At 41.8% G+C, this 20053-nt stretch overlaps 2 protein-coding genes and 1 long non-coding RNA gene across 3 annotated transcripts in view; 1 reads left to right on the top strand and 2 right to left on the bottom strand.

Moving 5' to 3' along the window:
- Positions 1–11788, top strand: part of LOC120867168 — an 18764-nt gene extending 6976 nt beyond the window's left edge. The window contains exons 2-3 of the long non-coding RNA XR_005721817.1: positions 7924–7965; positions 11590–11788. This is a non-coding gene — a long non-coding RNA (uncharacterized LOC120867168). The remainder of the gene's footprint in view (positions 1–7923; positions 7966–11589) is intronic.
- LOC120867167 (keratin, high-sulfur matrix protein, IIIA3) lies at positions 6249–7025 on the bottom strand. The gene has a single exon (XM_040245399.1). It carries the CDS (start codon positions 6972–6974, stop codon positions 6576–6578), a length of 399 nt encoding a protein of 132 aa, XP_040101333.1. The 5' UTR covers positions 6975–7025; the 3' UTR covers positions 6249–6575.
- A 7567-nt stretch (positions 11789–19355) lies between the features above and the next one.
- The window catches only part of LOC120867162 (keratin-associated protein 4-11-like), a 1031-nt gene continuing 333 nt past the window's right edge, over positions 19356–20053 (bottom strand). Inside the window, 1 exon segment of the mRNA XM_040245393.1 lies at positions 19356–20053. This exon segment is cut by the window's right edge and continues 19 nt beyond it. Within this exon segment, the coding sequence (XP_040101327.1) occupies positions 19833–20053 (221 nt within the window). The 3' untranslated portion in view covers positions 19356–19832.

Below are 20053 nucleotides of genomic sequence, written 5' to 3'. Positions count from 1 at the left end.
GCAGCAGGAGCCGGTCATGGTGGTGTGTGGGGCCGAGTGGGGTTGAGCTGGTGAGAGGAGCTGAGTGTTCCCAGGTGTGAGTGTCTTTCCCTTGCTCGGGGCTCTTTATATACCCTGGCCAGAAGCTGATGATCCCCATGACAAGCTGTTGTTTCCTGGAGTTGTGGTTACCCATTGAAATAAGAACCCCGGATTGGTGGATTCAGCTGCTGAGGCAGCAATACCAGCATCGCTGATAGGTGCTTTTCTTTCTTCCTGTCTGCTTTTCTCCTTGAAATGAATACTTGATGATTTGCATCATCTGAAAAATTACTCGTTGAATAGCTAATCCTTCCAGACCATGCCATGCGAGTTGAAAGTTTGAGGAGTCCAGTGTTGCCACCCTCACACTTTCCTCTGTTCATCATCCATGACTAAGCATGGGATCATAAGGTTCATGAGTCCTAAGCCTGGTTTCTGATTGGCACTGAAATGAAGGATGAGTTTCTGGAAAACCAAAAAGGCTTGGTTTTGGTTTTACACAAACCAAAAAGGTGATGTGTACTGCTTCTGCAATGGAACAAGTGTCCCAGTGCTTCTGTAAGATAATGTTATTTCACCTTGTTTATCAGGAAATCACCACCTAAGTCACTCAAGTAATGTTGTTTCTTGGCCTGAATTGGCCTATCACTTCATAGCAACATACGGGACCCTTGCTAAGTAAACAGTGCTATACTGTAGTTTCTTATCACAGAGCAATTACAAATTTTAGAAAGGCAAGACAAAGGCAGGGAAACCAATTAAAGGAGACAAATTTTCATGTGACAGTAAGGCCAAATGAAGTAAAGATTTTATTCATACTGTGCCTTTCTGAGTATTCCTTCTTGAGTCTTAGAAATAACACCAAAATTGGAATATTTCTTGCTTCCTAGGTGTGACCTAAGCACTTGTACTGAGTTCTTCAACACACATTAAAATATTTATAAAGGGACTAATTATCTTTCTGTTGTAGATGCTTTGGTTTGTTGGCTGAGGATTTTGCTTGCTTATGCATCAAGTGTGAAGGTGGGCTTCTAAGAAAGACAAGGGGAGGGACTTTCCTGGTGGTCCAGTGGTTAAGACTCTGTGCTTCCACTGTAGGGGGCATGGATTCCATCCCTGGTTGGTGAAGGAAAATCTCAGATGACACATGGTACGGCCAAAAAATTAATAAAAATTTTAAAAATGACACAGGGAAGTAAGTGAGCTGGTGATTGATAAAATTGTTTTGTCTTTTTTGGTCTCAGCTAAGAAAAATGGGGGTACAGAAAATAAATGTAAATTGGAAAAAAGGTTTAAAATAACACTGTACTCTTTTCTATTGGCATAACATTGTAAACCAACTATACTTCAAAAAATATGACAATAAATAAATAAATGCTAAAAAAAGATAACATTGAACAAAGGTTGCTGAGGCAATTGACACACTTTGGTCCACCATAATTCTGGTTCTTAAAGGCCTTTGAGTTTCTGATCCATGACAGTCTACCCCAATTTGTGGAAAGCCAAATTGGTGAAATGATTTCTCCAGAGATGTATGGGTAAAAGAGTGGCAAAGCTTCAGCAGTACTGCACACCATCTTTTGAGTACAAACAGTGATGCATAACTGCTGGTCTTTTTCCAACTCTGAGTCACTTTAAAAGAGTGAACAGGTGTAGTAGTAATCAAAACTTCTGTCTCATCTAGGGAAAGAAAATAAGAACTCGCTTAATTTATGGTTTATTTTCGCATATTGCTATTCAGCTTGGAATATATTGTTGTTTGTTTAGTCACTAAATTGTGACCAACTCTTTTGCGATGCTATGAACTGTAGCCCAGCAGGCTCTTCTGCCCATGGGATTTCCCAGGGAAGACTAGTGGAATGGGTTGCCATTTCCTCCTCCGGGGAATCTTCCCCACCCAAGAATCAAAGCTGAGCCTCCCACACCTCCTGCACTGGCAGGCGGATTCTTTACCTAAGGGATTCCAGGGAATCCCTTAGAATATATACAGAGATTCAAACATTAGGAATAGGAATACGTCTGTAAATGCATTGCTTATTTTAACTGACAAACGGACATAGTCCTAAGATATCTTGTGTTCTGTGATCATGGACTGTCAGAAACTTTGCTATTTGAAGTAATAATAATAATAACGGCTGTGCTATGCTTGGTTGTGTCTGACTCTTTGCGGCCCCATGGACTGTAGCCTGTCAGGCTCCACTGTCCGTGGAGTTTTACAGGCAAGAATACTGAAGTGGGTAGCCATTCCCTACTCCAGGAGATCTTCCTGACTCATGGCTGGAATCTGTTTCTCTTGCATCTTCTGCCTTGGCAGGCGAATTGTTTACCACTGAGCCACCTGGGAATCCCAAATAATAAGGGGACATCCCACTATTGCTTGGATAGGACCTTAATCACCTTAACACAAAAGCAGTCTCAATATCCAATCCAGGGGGCAGAGAATCAGATACGAGATTTTCAGATACCACATTCCGCAGTTGTCTTAACTATGTGGTTTCCAGAGAAAGGAGACATTAAGTCCATTTCACTGCCCAGCGCTGCTGTTAATTCTTTTACACAAAGCTGCATTTCGCTTTGAACCTACCATTTCATGTAATTTTACCTAAATTCTCCCATTCCTCTAAACCCTATAAAAAACCTTTACCTTCATTTGGTGGGATGTCCTGTGTTCCTAATGCCGTGTGGTCTCCCTTGCTATAGCACACTAATGGACCTAAGTTTGTTAGAAAAGGGATGTGTCCCTGGTCTTTATCTCATGGACTTTTTTAGTTACATTGTGCAAATGATGTTCTGCAAGAGCATAATTGTTAGAGTGGAAGCAAGTAAACATTATCTAAGGTGGTGATAAATTATGGGATTTTTTAGTTGGATTGAAAAAGCATGTAGTGATGATGACTTTTTCTGATGGTCAGAAAAAGCCATGCCCTCATCTCAATAGTTTCATGAGTTGTGTTTTGTTATGAGTGTCATGAGTTATGTTTTTTTAGAAACTAATCTGGGGGCCCTGGATGTTAGGACATTTTGCAAGTTTTGAAAATAGAAAATGCATTCTGTGTTCTCCAAAATGACCCTTAAAATAGCGTCCAATCTTAAGTGTCAGAGATGGGAATGGGGAAGATTGAGGGGAAAAGGGCAGGAGGAGGGTGGGGGACACAAATAAGTCAGAGAAAGAGAAATATCAGAACCTAAGAAGGAATAATACAAGTAAACTTATTTATAAAATTGAAACAGACTCACAGACTTAGAGAATGGAATACTTATGGTTACCAGGAAGGAAGGATAGCAGGGAGAGATAGGGAGTATGGGATCAAAATGTACACACTGCTTTATTTAAAAGGGCTAACCAACAAGGACCAAGGACCTACTGTATACCAAAGGGCACTCTGCTCAGTGTTATGTGGCAGTCTGGTTGGGATGGGAGTTTGGGAGAGAAAGGATATGTATATATGTATGTCTGAGTCCCTTTGCCATCCACCTGAAACTATCACCACATTATTAATTGGCTATATGCCAATATAAAATGAAAAGTTAAAAAATAAATTCTTCCTCCACCACCTGTCAATTTTGAAATTTAGAGAAAACACTTTAACCCTAGCAGCCCCAGTTTCCTCATCTGTAATAAGAGTCTCTGATGTTCTTCATAATCCAAGTTTATTATAAAATCCATAAAAATGTAGAAGACAGAAGATACAGGTATTATTAATTGAAAAGAGAAAATATTTAATTTGGAAAAGACAAAAGGCCTGTGTGATCAGGGAACTAGTGGGATTTATTTCTGGAATTAAAAAAAAATATATCTCTTCTAAGTGGTTTAAGTATTTATCTCCTTAAATCTAAGGAAGACTAAACAAGTAATCTTTTGGAGTCTCCTACAGCTTTGTGTTTAATTCCTTTGGGTTAGGGTGAAAGGGAAAGTATAACTATTAAATGCATGTATATCCCCAGTTCTTACTACCCCTGATGATACCTATTCATATTCATAAACTCTGCCATCAAGGACTCTTTCCTACATACTGTAAATCAGCCTTTAAAGAGCCCTTTCATCCTGAAACAGCCCTGACCTAATGACGAACTTTTTTGTGCCGTTTATATTTATTAGAAAACTAGCCTCTGGCAATGGTTATGGATTATCCTGAAAAAAGTCTTCCCCTGAATGCCTTCCAACTTAAAATAACATGATATGTAATAAGTAGCACATTTTTTGAGCCTGTTTGTTATAGTAATGATCAAATGTTCAACAAATATGAATGGTATTGAAACAGGCCAGGATGCTGTGGGGCCCCCATGTTCCCTGCCTGCTTTTTGTTGGCAGAAAAGCTTTAGCCTCCTAAGCCTCCCCCAAGTTCCAAAGAGCAAATTTAATAGAAGAAATGAGAAAACACAGAAACAAAGGAAGGCAGTCAAGCAAGATAAAATCATGATAGTTCAGCCATAAAACAAAGTCAAGGACTTTCAGTTCCTTGTCAAGGATACTATTCTGAGCCATACCCTTCAGTTGTTTTGCAGACACTAAACCCCCCATCAGGCGGAAGAAATTAATTGCATGCTGATCACAAGCACAGAGACCCCAGACCAATTGGAATCAGAAGGTTGAAGGCAGATTCCTGAAATATCACCCTATTAACCTCACCAGCAACCAATCAGAAAACTGAGTGTGAGCTGATCCCAGACCGTAAGACCCTCCCCTTCACCTTGTCTTTAAAAACACTTCCCTGAGAGCCATTGGGGAGTACAGGTCTTTTGAGCCCAAGCTGCCCATTCTCCTTGCTTGGTTCCATGTTGGTTGCCTTGCAATCAACTCTGTACTTTTCTTCACCACAATGCAGTGTCAAAAGATCTGTTTTACTGTGCATGAGCGAGCAGATCCAAATTGGTTTGGTAACAGTAGGGGTGCTTCCTATGTGCCAGGCACTTTATATGCATTAAGTTGCTTAACTTATCCAGAAATTTACATTGATAAATATTAACTTTCTCATTTTGTAGATAGGGAAAACTGGAGGTCAGAAAATTTAAGTTAAACTGATGAATTTTTTGCTTTAAGTAAATATATAGCTTTTAGAATTCTTTTCATAAAGACAATTCCCTTCTAATGTATTTTGATTCAATAAATAGAAATTGACTACCAGCTGTATTCTAAACATCTACCTCAGTAATGGGAACCAGGCAAATTGTGACTCCTTCCTTGGAGGTAGAGAAACAGATAATCTCAATACTACGCCTTGTGAAGAGGGAAGGAAGTATAGCATGTTATTGGCACAACTTAGGGGCACCTAACCTAGCTTGTGGGTGTGTGCATGTGTGTTCATGCATGTTATGCGTGTGTGTTTGTGTGATGGACGGCTTCAGTTCAGTTCAGGTCAGTCGCTCAGTCGTGTCCGACTCTTTGCGACCCCATGAATCACAGCACGCCAGGCCTCCCTGTCCATCACCAACTCCCGGAGTTCACTCAGACTCACGTCCATCAAGTCAGTGATGCCATCCAGCCATCTCATCCTCTGTCGTCCCCTTCTCCTCCTGCCCCCAATCCCTCCCAGCATCAGAGTCTTTTCCAATGAGTCAACTCTTCACATGAGGTGGCCAAAGTACTGGAGTTTCAGCTTTAGCATCATTCCTTCCAGAGAACACCCAGGACTGATCTCCTTTAGAATGGACTGGTTGGATCTCCTTGCAGTCCAAGGAACTCTCAAGAGTCTTCTCCAACACCAAAGTTCAAAAGCATCAATTCTTCGGGGCTCAGCTTTCTTCACAGTCCAACTCTCACATCCATACATGATGGAGGGCTTAGGACAGAACAATTGAAGAGGACTGAGCTGAATCTTGGAAATGACTCAGGGTTAGGTAGCCGGAGAGGCTGGAGGGAAGGGGTAGATGAAAAGATATTCCAGATTAAATGAAGAACATGACAAAAGCAAAGACCAGTTACTGTGAGAAGTTCAGAGTTGTTTAGAGTGAAATATAGTTGGGGAGTGTTGAGACATGAATCTGGAGATGTGGGCAAAGGACAAGCCACACAGGACCTAGTGTGCTCGGATTTCCTATGCACGATGGCATCTGAGGACTGGTCTCACAGTCCTGTGCCACCAGTCAAGACTCATACCTGGATCCCTGCACCTCTTCTTTCCCTCTCCTGTCTCCTTCATCCTCTCCATCTGTCTTCCTTTTCACTGTCTGTTCATCTGTGTACACTAATAAACGTGCACTAATGAACGAATCAGGGAGCAGGGGAGTTACAGGAAAAAAATTAGTTTATTGAAAAATAAGCAGGCAACACATTACAAAAGATGGAGGGGAGAGTTTGAGCAGCCTCTGGAATTCAGAATGGGTTTGCAACACCCACTCTGGGGACTTTTAAAGATAGCTTTAGCATCCACTGTGACTTCTCCTGATGGAGACACCTGCACATTTGATTGGACATCTGCTTATATATGCAGATGGTAAAATATAAGAATGACGATTGTCACCTTATGAAAAAATGTCTATTTTTCTTTCAACGTAATTAAAATGCAGAGTGGATGCTTAGGCTCCAGGATGTTGCTTCATAGGAAAGTGGGATCTCAGCAGCAGGGGGAGGTCCTGCAGGTGCGGCAGATGGTGCGGCAGGGGGCGGGCCGGCAGCAGGTGGGGCGGCAGCACGGGGACTGCACAGAGACGGGCTGGCAGCACGTGGTGGCCCAGCAGCAGGGGCGGCAGACCACGGCCTGGCAGGACGTGGGGCAGCAGGTGATGGGGCGGCAGCAGCCCTCCTGCAGGCTGCAGGGATCGCAGCAGACCGGGCGGCGGCAGGGCTCGCAGATGGGGCGCGTGCAGCGGGGCACGCAGGTCACGGGGCGGCTCACGGTGGTCTGGCAGGACACTGGGCGGCAGCAGCAGGGGTCGCGGTAGCAGCAGGGCTGGAGGCAGCCTCCGCCACAGCTGAGGGAGGAGAAGGTGGGGCCGCAGCAGGAGCCGGTCATGGTGGTGTGTGGGGCCGAGTGGGGTTGAGCTGGTGAGAGGAGTTGAGTGTTCCCAGGTGTGAGTGTCTTTCCCTTGGTCGGGGCTCTTTATATACCCTGGCCAGAAGCTGATGATCCCCAGAGACTCATGCCATTCCTTGTTAATATTCTGGCCAATTAAGTGAGGATTTAGCATTGACTAATATCAGTTTTGGTAACCCTCTACCCCCATATCCACGCACACACCCCACAGATATTTTCTGTTTTCTTGTTTTGTTTATATTCACCAAATCTAGCTACATGATTTGAAGCTAGTGAAATTTCCTTTGAAATATTCTAATCCATGTAAAGAAGAATGTGTTTTCGAAATTATGCTAGTATCTAATTACTTTACCCTTGTAGTTAGCATTTTATTTCTGGACTTCAAAGACTCCCATAATTTCCACCCAAACAGTGACCTGGTATTTACAACCGTGCACATGAAGCTAACAGGCTCACAGTAGCACTCCAGGCTGCCCAGAGTCACCTGTTTCCTAGGTGTCTCCTTCCGTGACTCACGGTAAGGCAGGTTTGTGGTTTTCCATATGAGGAGGGCCACATGGCACCCAAGGTGGCTGCCACATGGTTTAATCACTCCTCCCCAGGAGGGCCTGGGTGGTCCTGCCTTGGTTGCTGGTGTCTTCCCATTCGCCTCCAGGTGGTTTTTGAACCCTCCTCACCTTCCAAACCAAACTCAACCTCTACCTTAACGATAGCACCCTCATCAAGCATCCACTGCAATTTTTATCTGTGTAATTTCTTGGGGTTGTCATTGCATGTGTAAATTCTGCAAGGAGATGGCAGAGAACTTATACAAATATCTCCTCATTTTATCAAAAGGGTCATGTGGTTTCACCATGGTCACCTAATGGGGCCCCAGTCTCCTCATTCCTCAGGAAACAACGTCTACTCTGACTTTTCTGTTTATCAGGCTCTGCAGATGATACAGTTGTCAGACAGGAGAGAGAATATCGTAAGTATTTTTTCCTTCCCCAGTTTTACTGGAATATGATTGACAATCTCAAGTAGGGATCACTTAGAGTGATTGTTGCCGTTGTTTAGTCGCTAAGTTGTGTCCGATTCTTTGTGACCCCTTGAACTGGAGTCCTCACCAGACTCCTCTGTCTATGGGATTCTGGAGTGGATTGCCATTTCCTTCCCCAGGGCATCTTCTCGACCCAGATTCTTTACCCCTGAACCACCAGGGAAGTCCCCATCTAAAAATGAATGAGGAAACAACTTACCCCAAAAGGGCCTCAGGGCTTGCATGCTAGGTCGGATCTGTGCACCAGCACAGAGGATCAATAGAGGTTGACTTATTAGGGCTGGATGGGGTGGGAGGACTGCTTTTTCCCAGGTCTTAAAATACAGTCTGGTTTCCCTTGGTAGCACGTTGTGGCTGTGTGAGATATGCACTTGTCTAATTCCTTTTATCATTTTTCAGTTGTACCTTCACTCTGTACTTTACCTTTTATGATGAGTTCTATAAATTTGTATCTTATGTATGAAGTAAATTTACACTTTTCCTTTGAAAAACAAACAAAAAGAAAGGAATCCTGTCCTGTCAGCCATGTACTAAATGGAAAAAGAAGGGCCAAGAGCTTGCAAATCACTAATCAAATGCATTTCATTTGTCCTAAAATTACCCCCTTGAGCTACAAGGAGGAGGCTTTTTGTTGTTGTCATGAGGGTATCAGTTTTATTTTTGCTTCAATGATATCATGAAAGATATCACAAATGTGAATTATATCAAGTTCATTCTCTATATTCCTCATACCAAGATATCCTCTTGGTTCCTTTTGTATTATTAGTTGATTTTTACTGTACAGACTAAATGTTCTCTGACATAATGTGGCTAGAATTACATGAAATATTGTGGGCAAAGTCATATTTTAATTTGATATAAGGGTAATATATTCTGATTTGCTTACAAATAGCATTTTTATTTATGACTTACATTCTGTAGACATTTTTGGCCTCAACAGTCCTTTGAACTAATGTATCACAGTTTTACAAGGAATTTCTTAACTAGACCCTTCAGTTCAGTTCAGTTCAGTTGCTCAGTCATGTCCGACTCTTTGTGATCCCATGAACTGCAGCACGCCATGCCTCCCAGTCCATCACCAACTCCCGGAGTTCACTCAGACTCACGTCCATCGAGTCGGTGATGCCATCCAGCCATCTCATCCTCTGTCATCCCCTTCTCCTCCTGCCCCCAATCCCTCCCAGCATCAGAGTCTTTTCCAATGAGTCAACTCTTCACATCAGGTGGCCAAAGTACTGGAGTTTCACCTTTAGCATCATTCCTTCCAAAGAAATCTCAGGGCTGATCTCCTTCAGAATGGACTGATTGGATCTCCTTGCAGTCCAAGGGACTCTCAAGAGTCTTCTCCAACACCACAGTTCAAAAGCATCGATTCTTCGGCGCTCAGCCTTCTTCACAGTCCAACTCTCACATCCATACATGACCACTGGAAAAACCATAGCCTTGACTAGACGGACCTTAGTCGGCAAAGTAATGTCTCTGCTTTTGAATAAGCTGTCTAGGTTGGTCATAACTTTCCTTCCAAGGAGTAAGCATCTTTTAATTTCATGGCTGCAGTCACCATCTGCAGTGATTTTGGAGCCCAAAAAATAAAGTCTGACACTGTTTCCATTGTTTCCCCATCTATTTCCCATGAAGTGATGGGACCAGATGCCATGATCTTCGTTTTCTGAATGTTGAGCTTTAAGCCAACTTTTTCACTCTCCTCTTTCACTTTCATCAAGAGGCTTTTGAGTTCCTCTTCACTTTCTGCCATAAGGGTGGTGTCATCTGCATATCTGAGGTTATTGCTATTTCTCCCGGCAATCTTGATTCCAGCTTGTGTTTCTTCCAGTACAGCATTTCTCATGATGTACTCTGCATATAAGTTAAATAAGCAGGGTGACAATAACTAGGCCCTTACCGGAAGCTTATACTCATTTCCCCCTACTGCTACTGCTGCTGCTGCTAAGTCGTTTCAGTCGTGTCCGACTCTGTGCAACCCCATAGACAGCAGCCCATCAGGCTCCACCATCCCTGGGATTCTCCAGGCAAGAACACTGGAGCAGGTTGCCATTTCCTTCTCCAATGCATGAAAGTGAAAAGTGAAATTGAAGTCGCTCAGTCATGTCCAACTCTTAGCGACCCCATGGACTGCAGCCTACTAGGCTCCTCTGCCCATGGGATTTTCCAGGCAAGAATACTGGAGTGGGGTGCCATTGCCTTCTCCGATTTCCCCTAAGAACAGTTTATAATAGTTCCCTCTGGATGTATTGTTTCATTTGCTGATGCTGTGAGCACTCATTTTTCTTCTCAGTATGTAAGAGCTTTAAGTTACTATATGTATCAAGTACTAGGAGATACAGAAGAGGAGTGTTTGATCCCTGGTTCAGGAAAATCCCCTGGAGTAGGAAATGGCAACCCACTCCAGTATTCGTGCATGGGAAATTCCATGGACAGCAGAGCCTGGTGGACTAAGTCTATGGGTTTTCAAAGAGTCAGACATGACTGAGCATGTGTATTCACACATACATGCACACATATGCACACACATGTACAGTCCAGGGGCTATAATAGGTATCTTTACCTACCTTATTAGTCATCATAGCAATCAAATGAGTTACATATTATTACCTCTGTAGATAAAGAATTGCACCTCAGCGAGTTTAACTAGTTTGCCCAAGGTTATACAGTTCTTAAATAATTGGAATAACACAGCTCTCAAGAGTCTGGGTTCATCCCAAGTATGTCTGACCCTTAAACTTACATTTTAACAATCATGCTTACAAAATCCAATGGGATTTTTCTTTAATTTAAGATGAATAATTTCACTTTTTACTATTCTTAAGTGCTTTAAAAAATATTTCCACTTATTTTTAAACAAACTATGAGATATCTTGCATGTCCTTCAATTTCAGCTTCATGCACAAAGTTGTCTGTGATGGTCCTGTTCCTGAAAGCGCTATGTCTATCAGGGACTAGTGGGGGTTATCATGAAGTGGGGAGAAGCACATCCTAACATTTCAAAATAAAATTAGGGGTAGGGGATTAAGGGGCTTCACTGGTAGCTTAGGCAATAAAGAATCTGCCTACAATAAAGGAGACCTAGGTTCGATTCCTGGGTCAGGAAGATCCCCTGGAGAAGGAAATGGCAACCCACTCCCAGTATTCTTGCCTAGGAAATCCCATGGATGGAGGAGCCTGGCAGGCTTACAGTCCATAGGATCACAAAAAGTTGGACACTACTGAGCTACTAACACTTTCCCTTTCAGGGGATTTAGAGATATGAACTGTTTTTTATAAAATAGATAAGCAACAAGGATATATCATACAACAGAGGACCATAACCAACAACCTGTAATGGAGTATAATCTATAAAAATATTGAATCACCATGCTGATCACCCCAAACCAATGTAATATTGCAAATAAACTAAACTTCAATAAAAAAATAAAACAAAATTTCAAAATAGAGACTGCATCTCATATGGCATATCATAAATGTCTTAAAGCTTATTTTGCAGGATTTTTCTTTTTCCTTTTTTTTTCAGGTATTATACACCCAGTCCATTAGGTAGTTAAGATCGCCTAAAACTGTGAGGCTTGGTACCTTTCATGTTCTTCAGAAAGAGGAACAGTCCAAACCTGTGCTCCTGTTTGGCTTGGGGTTGAAGATGCTCTGTGGATTGTGTTTGGACTCTCCAGAGCTATGGAAGGAAACCCTGTCCTCACTAGTGCATGCTGAAGGAAATGAATATCTGGCTCTGCTTACACATTAGCGTGTGCTTTTCCCACTACACAAACTGCATGTTCTCCATAAAGTAAGACTGGGTCTGTGGTGCCAAAGATGAACCAAAGTTGAGGCCACTCCTCTTTGCTCCATGTGCTGGGGTGATGGTTGGTCTCCAGGGGGTTTTCCTGACTCTCCACCTCTGTCTGGTCAGCAGCCTTTCCTTGCAGTCCACGTTGGGGCAGTTGTGCTGGAGTTTTGTGGGCAGGAACTTTCTCTTGTTGACCGGGCCCCCTGAAGCCTGCTTCCCACTCTTCTTCTGGGCCATGGAGCAATTGTGTGCAGCACTGCTGGTCCTGGAGTGTTTCCTGGGGAGGTAGGGTGTCCCTGTGGCTCTCCCTAGTTACGGGGACACCAGGAGTGGAGCTCTCAAACAGTGTTCAGCCGCATGAACTCTCAAAGAGGCAGCCATCCTGCCTGGGCCATCAGCGACAAATCATAAGAACTTAATTTTATCTATAACTTTGGTTTTTTTGGGCTGCAAAATCACTGCAGATGGTGATTCAGCCATGAAATTAAAAGACTCTTACTCCTTGGAAGGAAAGTTATGACCAATCTAGACAGCATATTGAAAAGCAGAGACATTACTTTGCCAACAAAGGTCTGTCTAGTCAAGGCTATGGTTTTTCCAGTGGTCATGAATGGATGTGAGAGTTGGACTGTGAAGAAAGCTGAGCGCCGAAGAATTGATGCTTTTGAACTGTGGTGTTGGAGAAGACTCTTGAGAGTCCCTTGGACTGCAAGGAGATCCAACCAGTCCATTCTAAAGGAGATCAGCCCTGAGATTTCTTTGGAAGGAATGATGCTAAAGGTGAAACTCCAGTACTTTGGCCACCTGATGTGAAGAGTTGACTCATTGGAAAAGACTCTGATGCTGGGAGGGATTGGGGGCAGGAGGAGAAGGGGATGACAGAGGATAAGATGGCTGGATAGCATCACCGACTCGATGGATGTGAGTCTGAGTGAACTCCGGGAGGTGGTTATGGACAGGGAGGCCTGGAGTGCTGCAATTCATGGGGTCGCAAAAAGTCGGACACAACTGAGTGACTGAACTGAACTGAATTGATAAACCTGGAGATTATTATTAATCTAGTCTTCCAGAAATTTTGTTGAGATAAAATCAAGTCCAGCAAAATACTTGGGAATTCCTCTATTGTTATTTCATTTATGGAAAACTATCTGGTTAATCTTTTCATACCAATTGATACATTTACTAGTTTCCCATTGCCACCACAGTTGAATTAGTCAGCTCTTGCTGCATAACAAATAACCACAAACTCTTATAACATACAATAGCAAGTATTTATTTCTTGGCAACTTGTCTGCAGTTCAGTTGAGTTTGGCTGATTTTTAAGGCTGGCCTTGGTTTCTGGCCATGGATTAGTTTTGGACTTCCTTCTGAATTCATGTTTCCAGATTCAGCAAATAAAAATACACATCCCTCAGTTAAATTTGAATTTCAAATAAGCAACAAATAGTATTTTAGTGTAAGTATATAATATTTTAGTGTAAGTATGTGTAAGTGTGCATAGGGCATCCTTACCTAAAAAATTATTTGTTGTTTATCTGAAATTCCAGTTTAATAAGGCATCCTGCATTTTACCTGGTAACCCTATTTCTGACAGCACAAGGGAGCAATTCCCATCATGCAAACACATACCAAATCTTGGCTAGGGTTGTGTCTTCTAATACCCCATTGGCCAAAGCAAATCACATGATGAAGTCCAAATCATGGATAGGAAATGGGGAGAGGACACGTCTCCCGAAGACGTAGGAGAGGCAGACAGTAAATATTAGTGAAGAGTGATCCAATCTGCCAGAGTGCAAATTAGTTACTTTATAACCTTTGTTATGAAGCTTGGATAAAGACTTTTAGAAAGTCCAGTTGTATTTCATCCTCTGGATCTCCATTCATGTGGGTAACTTTCGTTTTACTTACTCTTTTCATCCTGATCAACCAAGAAATGTCATTGATTAAACAGGGGCTGCTTGGTTTCTCCATAAGAAATTCATGTTGTCTGTCTCCTAATAGTTTGTCTTTGATTAGGTATTCAACAGGGAAAAGTCTGGGAATGGCACTGATTTTATGAAAGCAGCTATTGATTTAATCAAATATTTCATTAGAAATCATATTTCATTGTGTACCAATTATTTCAATGACTAGCAGACAAAATTTTCTCTTGGGAAAGTTAATTGAAGGACTTCAGCAACACAGATACCAAACCGATATGAAATCTCCCCCCTGACTATATATATATGCATATGTATGGATTCTGGATATAATTTTTTGTTTTATTTATTTATTTATTGACCATACTGAGTGTCTTGCAGGATCTGACCTAAGTCCATGGCATTGAAAGCACTGAGTCCTAATCCCTGGACTGCAAAAGAATTCCCATTCTCCACATCACTTTTATTTTTTGGCTGTGCCATGGCATGCAGGATCTTGGTTTCCCAACCAGGGATTAAACTGTGTCCCCTGACAGTATCCATGATACTGTATGAAGCAGTGGAAGTACAGAGTCTTAAACTGAACCACCAAGGAAGTCCCTGGATATAATTTTTTAAATAATAAATTTCTTGCATTGTTTTGGGAATGTAAACTGATACAGCCACTACGGAGAACAGTATGGATATTCCTTTAAAAACTAGAAATAAAACTACGATATGACCCAACAATCCCACCACTAGGCATATACTCTGAGGAAATTATAATTCAAAAAGACACATGTACTCCAGTGTTCATTGCAGCACTATTTACAAAAGCTAGGACATGGAATCAACCTAGATACTCATCGACAGAAGAATGGATAAATTGTGGTGTATATATATACAATAGAATATTACTCAGCCATAAAAAGAACACATTTGAGTCAGTTTTAATAAGGTGGATGAACCTATAGCTTATTACACAGAGTGAAGTGAGTCAAAGAGAAAAACAAATATCATATATTAACACATATATATGGAACCTAGAAAAATGGTACTCATGAACCTATTTGCAGGGTAGCAGTGGAAATGCAGACGTAGATAACAGACTTGTGGACACAGTCGGGGGAGGAAAGGGTGGGATGAATAGAGAGAACAGTACTGAAGCATATACACTGCCGTATGTAAAAGAGATAGTTGATGAAAATTTGCTGTATGATGCAGGGAGCTCAAACCCAGTGCTCTGTGACTACCTAGAGGAGTGGGATGGGGTGGGAAGTGAGAGGGAGTTTCAAGAGGGAGGGGACATTTGTATGCCTGTGACTGACTTATGCTGATATATGGCAGAAACCAACACAGTATTGTAAAGAAATTTTGAAAATGTTAGTTGTTCAGTCGTGTCCAACTTTTTGTGGCAAGGAAGTTATCCTCCAATTAAAAAGATAGAAATTAATAAAAATTTAAAAAGAAAGAAAACAAAACTTTCCAGATTCCAAAATGAAGCTGGAACTTAAGACCAAATTTTTCAATCTGTGAGCTGATGCTGAAGCTTCTTCAGGATAGGAACCAATGACTCTGGGCTAGGGTTTTAACTCCCTTACTGGGCCCAAAAGATTACAAAAGAGTCTGGAAGGATCTCTCATCTGAGATAGCCAGAACTGGAAATTCTTAGCAAGAGAAGCCCAGTGAATCTTCTTCTATGTGAATGTTGATAGAAGAAAAACAAAATCTATATGTAGAACTGCTTATAATATAAGTGAGTTTAAAATCCAAATTTAGCCTTTGCTATGGTGTAGGAATATCAGGCTGAGAAAATAATCTGTCTTGGGCCAGAGAAATCCCCAGGACTCCCAGCAATAGCAAGGTCTAAACCATTACGAGGGTGAACCAGTGGAGGTCCATTTCCTCTTGTGATGTGTCATTATTTATCATGAGTTAATGTTCTTCAGGAATTGTTTTTGCCTTAGAACTTCCGTGTTCCTTGGGTGTGGAAGCACTCTATGACTTTATTTTTTATTTACTAACCAGCTATTGGTCTTGGTTGCCCCTGAATAGTGGGGGTTCTACTCTTGTCAGTTTGATGTTATGATGACAAATAATACTTTCCTCCACTCCTTCAACCATGTGGTTACCTAACACCAGAAACCACACAGTTCATCTGTATAATGGTGGAAATTGTGGCTTCCGAAGTCTTTTAGGGACTTTGGTTTGGTGAAATTGCTTTTTCAGCTGGGGTGGGGGGAGCAGGGGATGGAGGGCACTGGAGAGTGAACATTCCATTAATCCATAGTAAATATTAGCTTTAGCAGGAGATGACTGGAGAATTTGTCCAACTGCCATGTGAATGTGAAGTTGCTCAGTCATGTCCGACTCTTGGCGACCCCATGGACTGCAGCCTATCAGGCTCCTCTGTCCATGGGATTTTCCAGGCAAGAGTGCTGGAGTGGATTGCCATTTCCTTCTCCAGGGGAACTTCCCGACCCAGGAATCAAACCTGGGTCTCCCGCATTGCAGGCAGACGCTTTACCGTCTGAGCCACCAGGGAAGCTGCCATACCTCCTCCTAAATCAAAGAGATGTTCTGGGTTCTCTGTCTTTTGAGATCAAGCCAATAACACTGAACTCTTTAGCTTCAGAGTCTCCATGTCTTCTGCAAAGCTTCAATAGTCTTAGTCTCTTGATAAAAGAAGTGAAAGAGATAGCACTCTCTGCCACTTGACATTTATTTTTTGGCTGGTAGTTTGTAGTTTTGTTAGTTAGTATTATTTTTATTGGACTATAATTGCTTTACAGTGTTGTGTCTGTTTCTGCTGTACAACAAAGTGAGTCAGCTATATGTACACATATATCCTCTCCCTCCTGAATCTCCCTTCCCACCATCTCAGCCCTCTAGGTCCTCCCAGAACACTGAGCTGAGCTCTCGGTGCTATACAGCAGCTTCCCACTATCTATTTTACACATGGTAGTGTATATATGTCAATGCTACTGTCTCTTTGCAGGGAAGGAATAGAGATGCAGACATAGAAAATGTCCTTGTGGGCACAGTGGGGGTAGGAGAAGGTGGGACAGATTGCAAGAGTAGCATTGCCTCTTGACATTTTCACTTTTGCTTTTTTAAGTAAAAAATCTCTTTTGGCTTTTTCCATCATATCAAATCTCAAGTGTGTAGGGGTCATACAGTCTCTTTTGTTACTAGGAGATGACCAATTTTCACAACCCGTGAGCAACTAATGTCAGGCGCACACATGGGACCGTTCTGCAGTCTGGAAGTTCTCATTTTCCTTATTTCTCTTCTCTTAAATATGAAGAGCTGTCATTACATGGAGCCCAATCTCTGCCAATGATTGTAGCCAAAACTCTCTCATTGTAATTCATAGAGGTGGGAATCCGTATTACCTGCATGAATCAGTGTTCTTACTTTGTATGCAAATAAGTGGAAGACAGGAAGGAAGGGATCCTCAGGACTGACATTGACTTAGTAGAGCTTCCACATTCTGCTTCAGCACTGACCTGGCCAGCACGTCTTGCAGTTCTTCCTATCAAGAGGTGGATTCTGTTTCCTTACTCTTTGTGTCTGGTTTGGCCTTATGACTTGCTTTGACCAATAGCATACAGTGGAAATAGTATTACATGAGTTTTGGAATCTAAGCCTTAAGAAGTCTTCAAGCTATTATAAACAGTGCTGCAATGAACATTGGGGTACACGTGTCTCTTTCAATTCTGGTTTCCTCGGTGTGTATGATTTGGGAGAATGGCATTGAAACATGTATAATATCATATATGAAATGAATCGCCAGTCCAGGTTCGATGCATGATACTGGATGCTTGGGGCTGGTGCATTGAGATGGCCCGGAGGAATGGTGTGGGGAGGGAGGAGGGAGGCGGGTTCAGGATGGGGAACACATGTATACCTGTAGCAGATTCATGTTGATGTATGGCAAAACCAATACAATATTGTAAAGTAATTAACCTCCAATTAAAATAAATAAATTTATATTTTAAAAAATTAAATTAAATTAAAAAAGAAGAAGTCTTCAAGCATCTTCCTTTCCTTCCTGGAAGAGTCAACTACCAGACATGTAAATCTTGGAACTTTGAGTTCCAGTTAAATTTTGAGATCAGCACAGTGGTATGAGTGAGAACAGGAAAGATCATCAGAATGCCCAGTCAATGCACAGAATTGTGAGAAATAAAAAATTGTTGCTGTGTTTGGCTATTAAACTTTGGCATGGATTGTGATGTAGCAATTGGCAACTGAGACAATATATATTCAGTTTATTTCTACATGTGATAATCACCCTTGTGAAGAAGGTGGTCTGTGTGTTTCCTTCAGATGGTCTCCCCTTACTTTCCTCATCCTGGAAGTAGCCAGCATAGAAAGTGTTTTAGTAGTTGAGAATGTTTGATGCTATAATGATGCTTTAAATTTTAGTTCAATTTTTAAATATTTTTATAGACAAGCCATAGAACATTATTTTGAAAAGTAATTTCTGACACTATCCAAACGTGAAAGTGAAAGTCACTCAGTCCTGTCCGACTCTTTGCGACCCCATGGACTCTACAGTCCATGGAATTCTCCAGACCAGCATACTAGAGTGGGGGGGGCTGTTCCCTTCTCCAGGGGATCTTCCCAACCCAGGGATCAAGCCCCGGTCTCCCACATTGCAGGCGGGTTCTTTACCAGCTGAGCCACAAGGAAACCCAAAATACTGGAGTGGACATTATCCAAAGGTGTTGCTATTTCAAATTCTAAATCAGGGGTTAGGAAATCTTGCCATTACTTACTCATTGGGTAGGTTTCAATCTTCTTTGTAGAATTCAGTATCAATGTGCCCCCCACCCCGAGTCAGTGTGTACCCCAACTGAAAACTACTCAAAACTACAAATTAGCTTTAGTTAAAAGAATCTTTTTAAAAAGTGAACTCTGAAATTCCAACCTCCTAGGAGGAGACATTTAACTTATGTTAAGTGAGTGAGGAGGAGGAGACATTTGAATTGTTAAGTGAGGAGACATTTGAATTATGAGGAAAACTCTGAGAGCTATACTCAGAAACACAGCACACCACCAGGATCCGGCATATTTTCTTAAAAATACAGTAATATATCTCATTGAGTTGTATTCACTAAATATATATAACTTTTTAATACATCAATCAGACCTTAATAAAGTTTTTTTTGTTTAATACAATGAAACATGGTATCTCCTCAACTGAACTCAATGGGACATATAACCCATCTATGATTATAACTTGGAAATGTTGTTTATTAAGTGAAAGGAATTGAATACATTAAATTCTTTACAGGCAATTTAAAAAATTTCTTTGACATGTACTCCACACTCAGAAATTTTGTCCTTTTTTCCAAAAGGGAGCTAGTGGTATTAAAGGGTATAATGTGTTTTAATTAACTCTGTCCTAATTTAGTATATTAAGTCACATGCATGTGCACATATACATACATGCCAGTTTTATTCTAAAATCTTAAATCATCTATATCTGATGTAGCATCTATTGTCAAAGTGATTTCAACATGGGTTATTCTTTCGGTATCTTCATATACAATATAAATTGCCTAGTTAGTAAGTAAAATGATCATGAAAATAATAGGAAAAAATGCCAGTGATTTTTTTTATGTGCAGAGAAGTTTATTAGAAAGCAGAGAAGTGACAAAACAAAAGAAATTCACTTGAGGAGAAAATAAAGGGTAAATTGGACCCCCCACCCCCAATCTCAGGGTGTCAAGTCAGTGCCACTCAGCGGCTGCAGATAATAGCCACCTTGTGGACCACCTGCAGATCGTGACCAAAATATCAGGAGGAATGAAACATTGAGAGGACTGAGATAATTTCTCATCTGATGGATTGCAGTTTAATTCTTATTTGGTGCTGATACTGAAAGGAAAATATGACAAGGGAGAATTATAAATGAGCCAGAATATGTTCACAGAGTCAGAAGAACAGTGGTGGACCCACTGTAATCATGAGATTCAACTAACTGAATGATGTCAGCTAGACTCCATGAGTCCTAAGGGTCAGCGCGAAAAAGGGCCTACATATGTGGGACAGAGGTAAGTGGAGACAGAGGTCACAAGACAGCAAGCTCAGCAGCAAGAGGAGGGACAGCACACGGGGCGGGGGCAGGTGGAGATGACACAGGTGGGGCGATAGCAAGTGGTGTGGCAGGAGACCCGGCCGCACACTGGGCGCAGGCAGCAGCTCGGGCGGCAGCAGCTGGAGCTATAGCAAGAGGGGCGGCAGCAGCTGGAGATGCGGGGGCAGGTGGGCTGGCAGCACACAGGCTGGCAGCACTGGGGCCTGCAGC

The sequence above is a fragment of the Oryx dammah genome, unplaced genomic scaffold (assembly GCF_014754425.2).
Source record: "Oryx dammah isolate SB20612 unplaced genomic scaffold, SCBI_Odam_1.1 HiC_scaffold_8, whole genome shotgun sequence".
Lineage (NCBI taxonomy): Eukaryota > Metazoa > Chordata > Mammalia > Artiodactyla > Bovidae > Oryx > Oryx dammah.
This window is presented reverse-complemented; position numbering and strand designations above follow the sequence as displayed.

Excerpts from the sequence above, each read along its gene's own strand:
- LOC120867167 (XM_040245399.1), bottom strand. The coding sequence starts at position 6,974 with ATGACCGGCTCCTGCTGCGGCCCCACCTTCTCCTCCCTCAGCTGTGGC.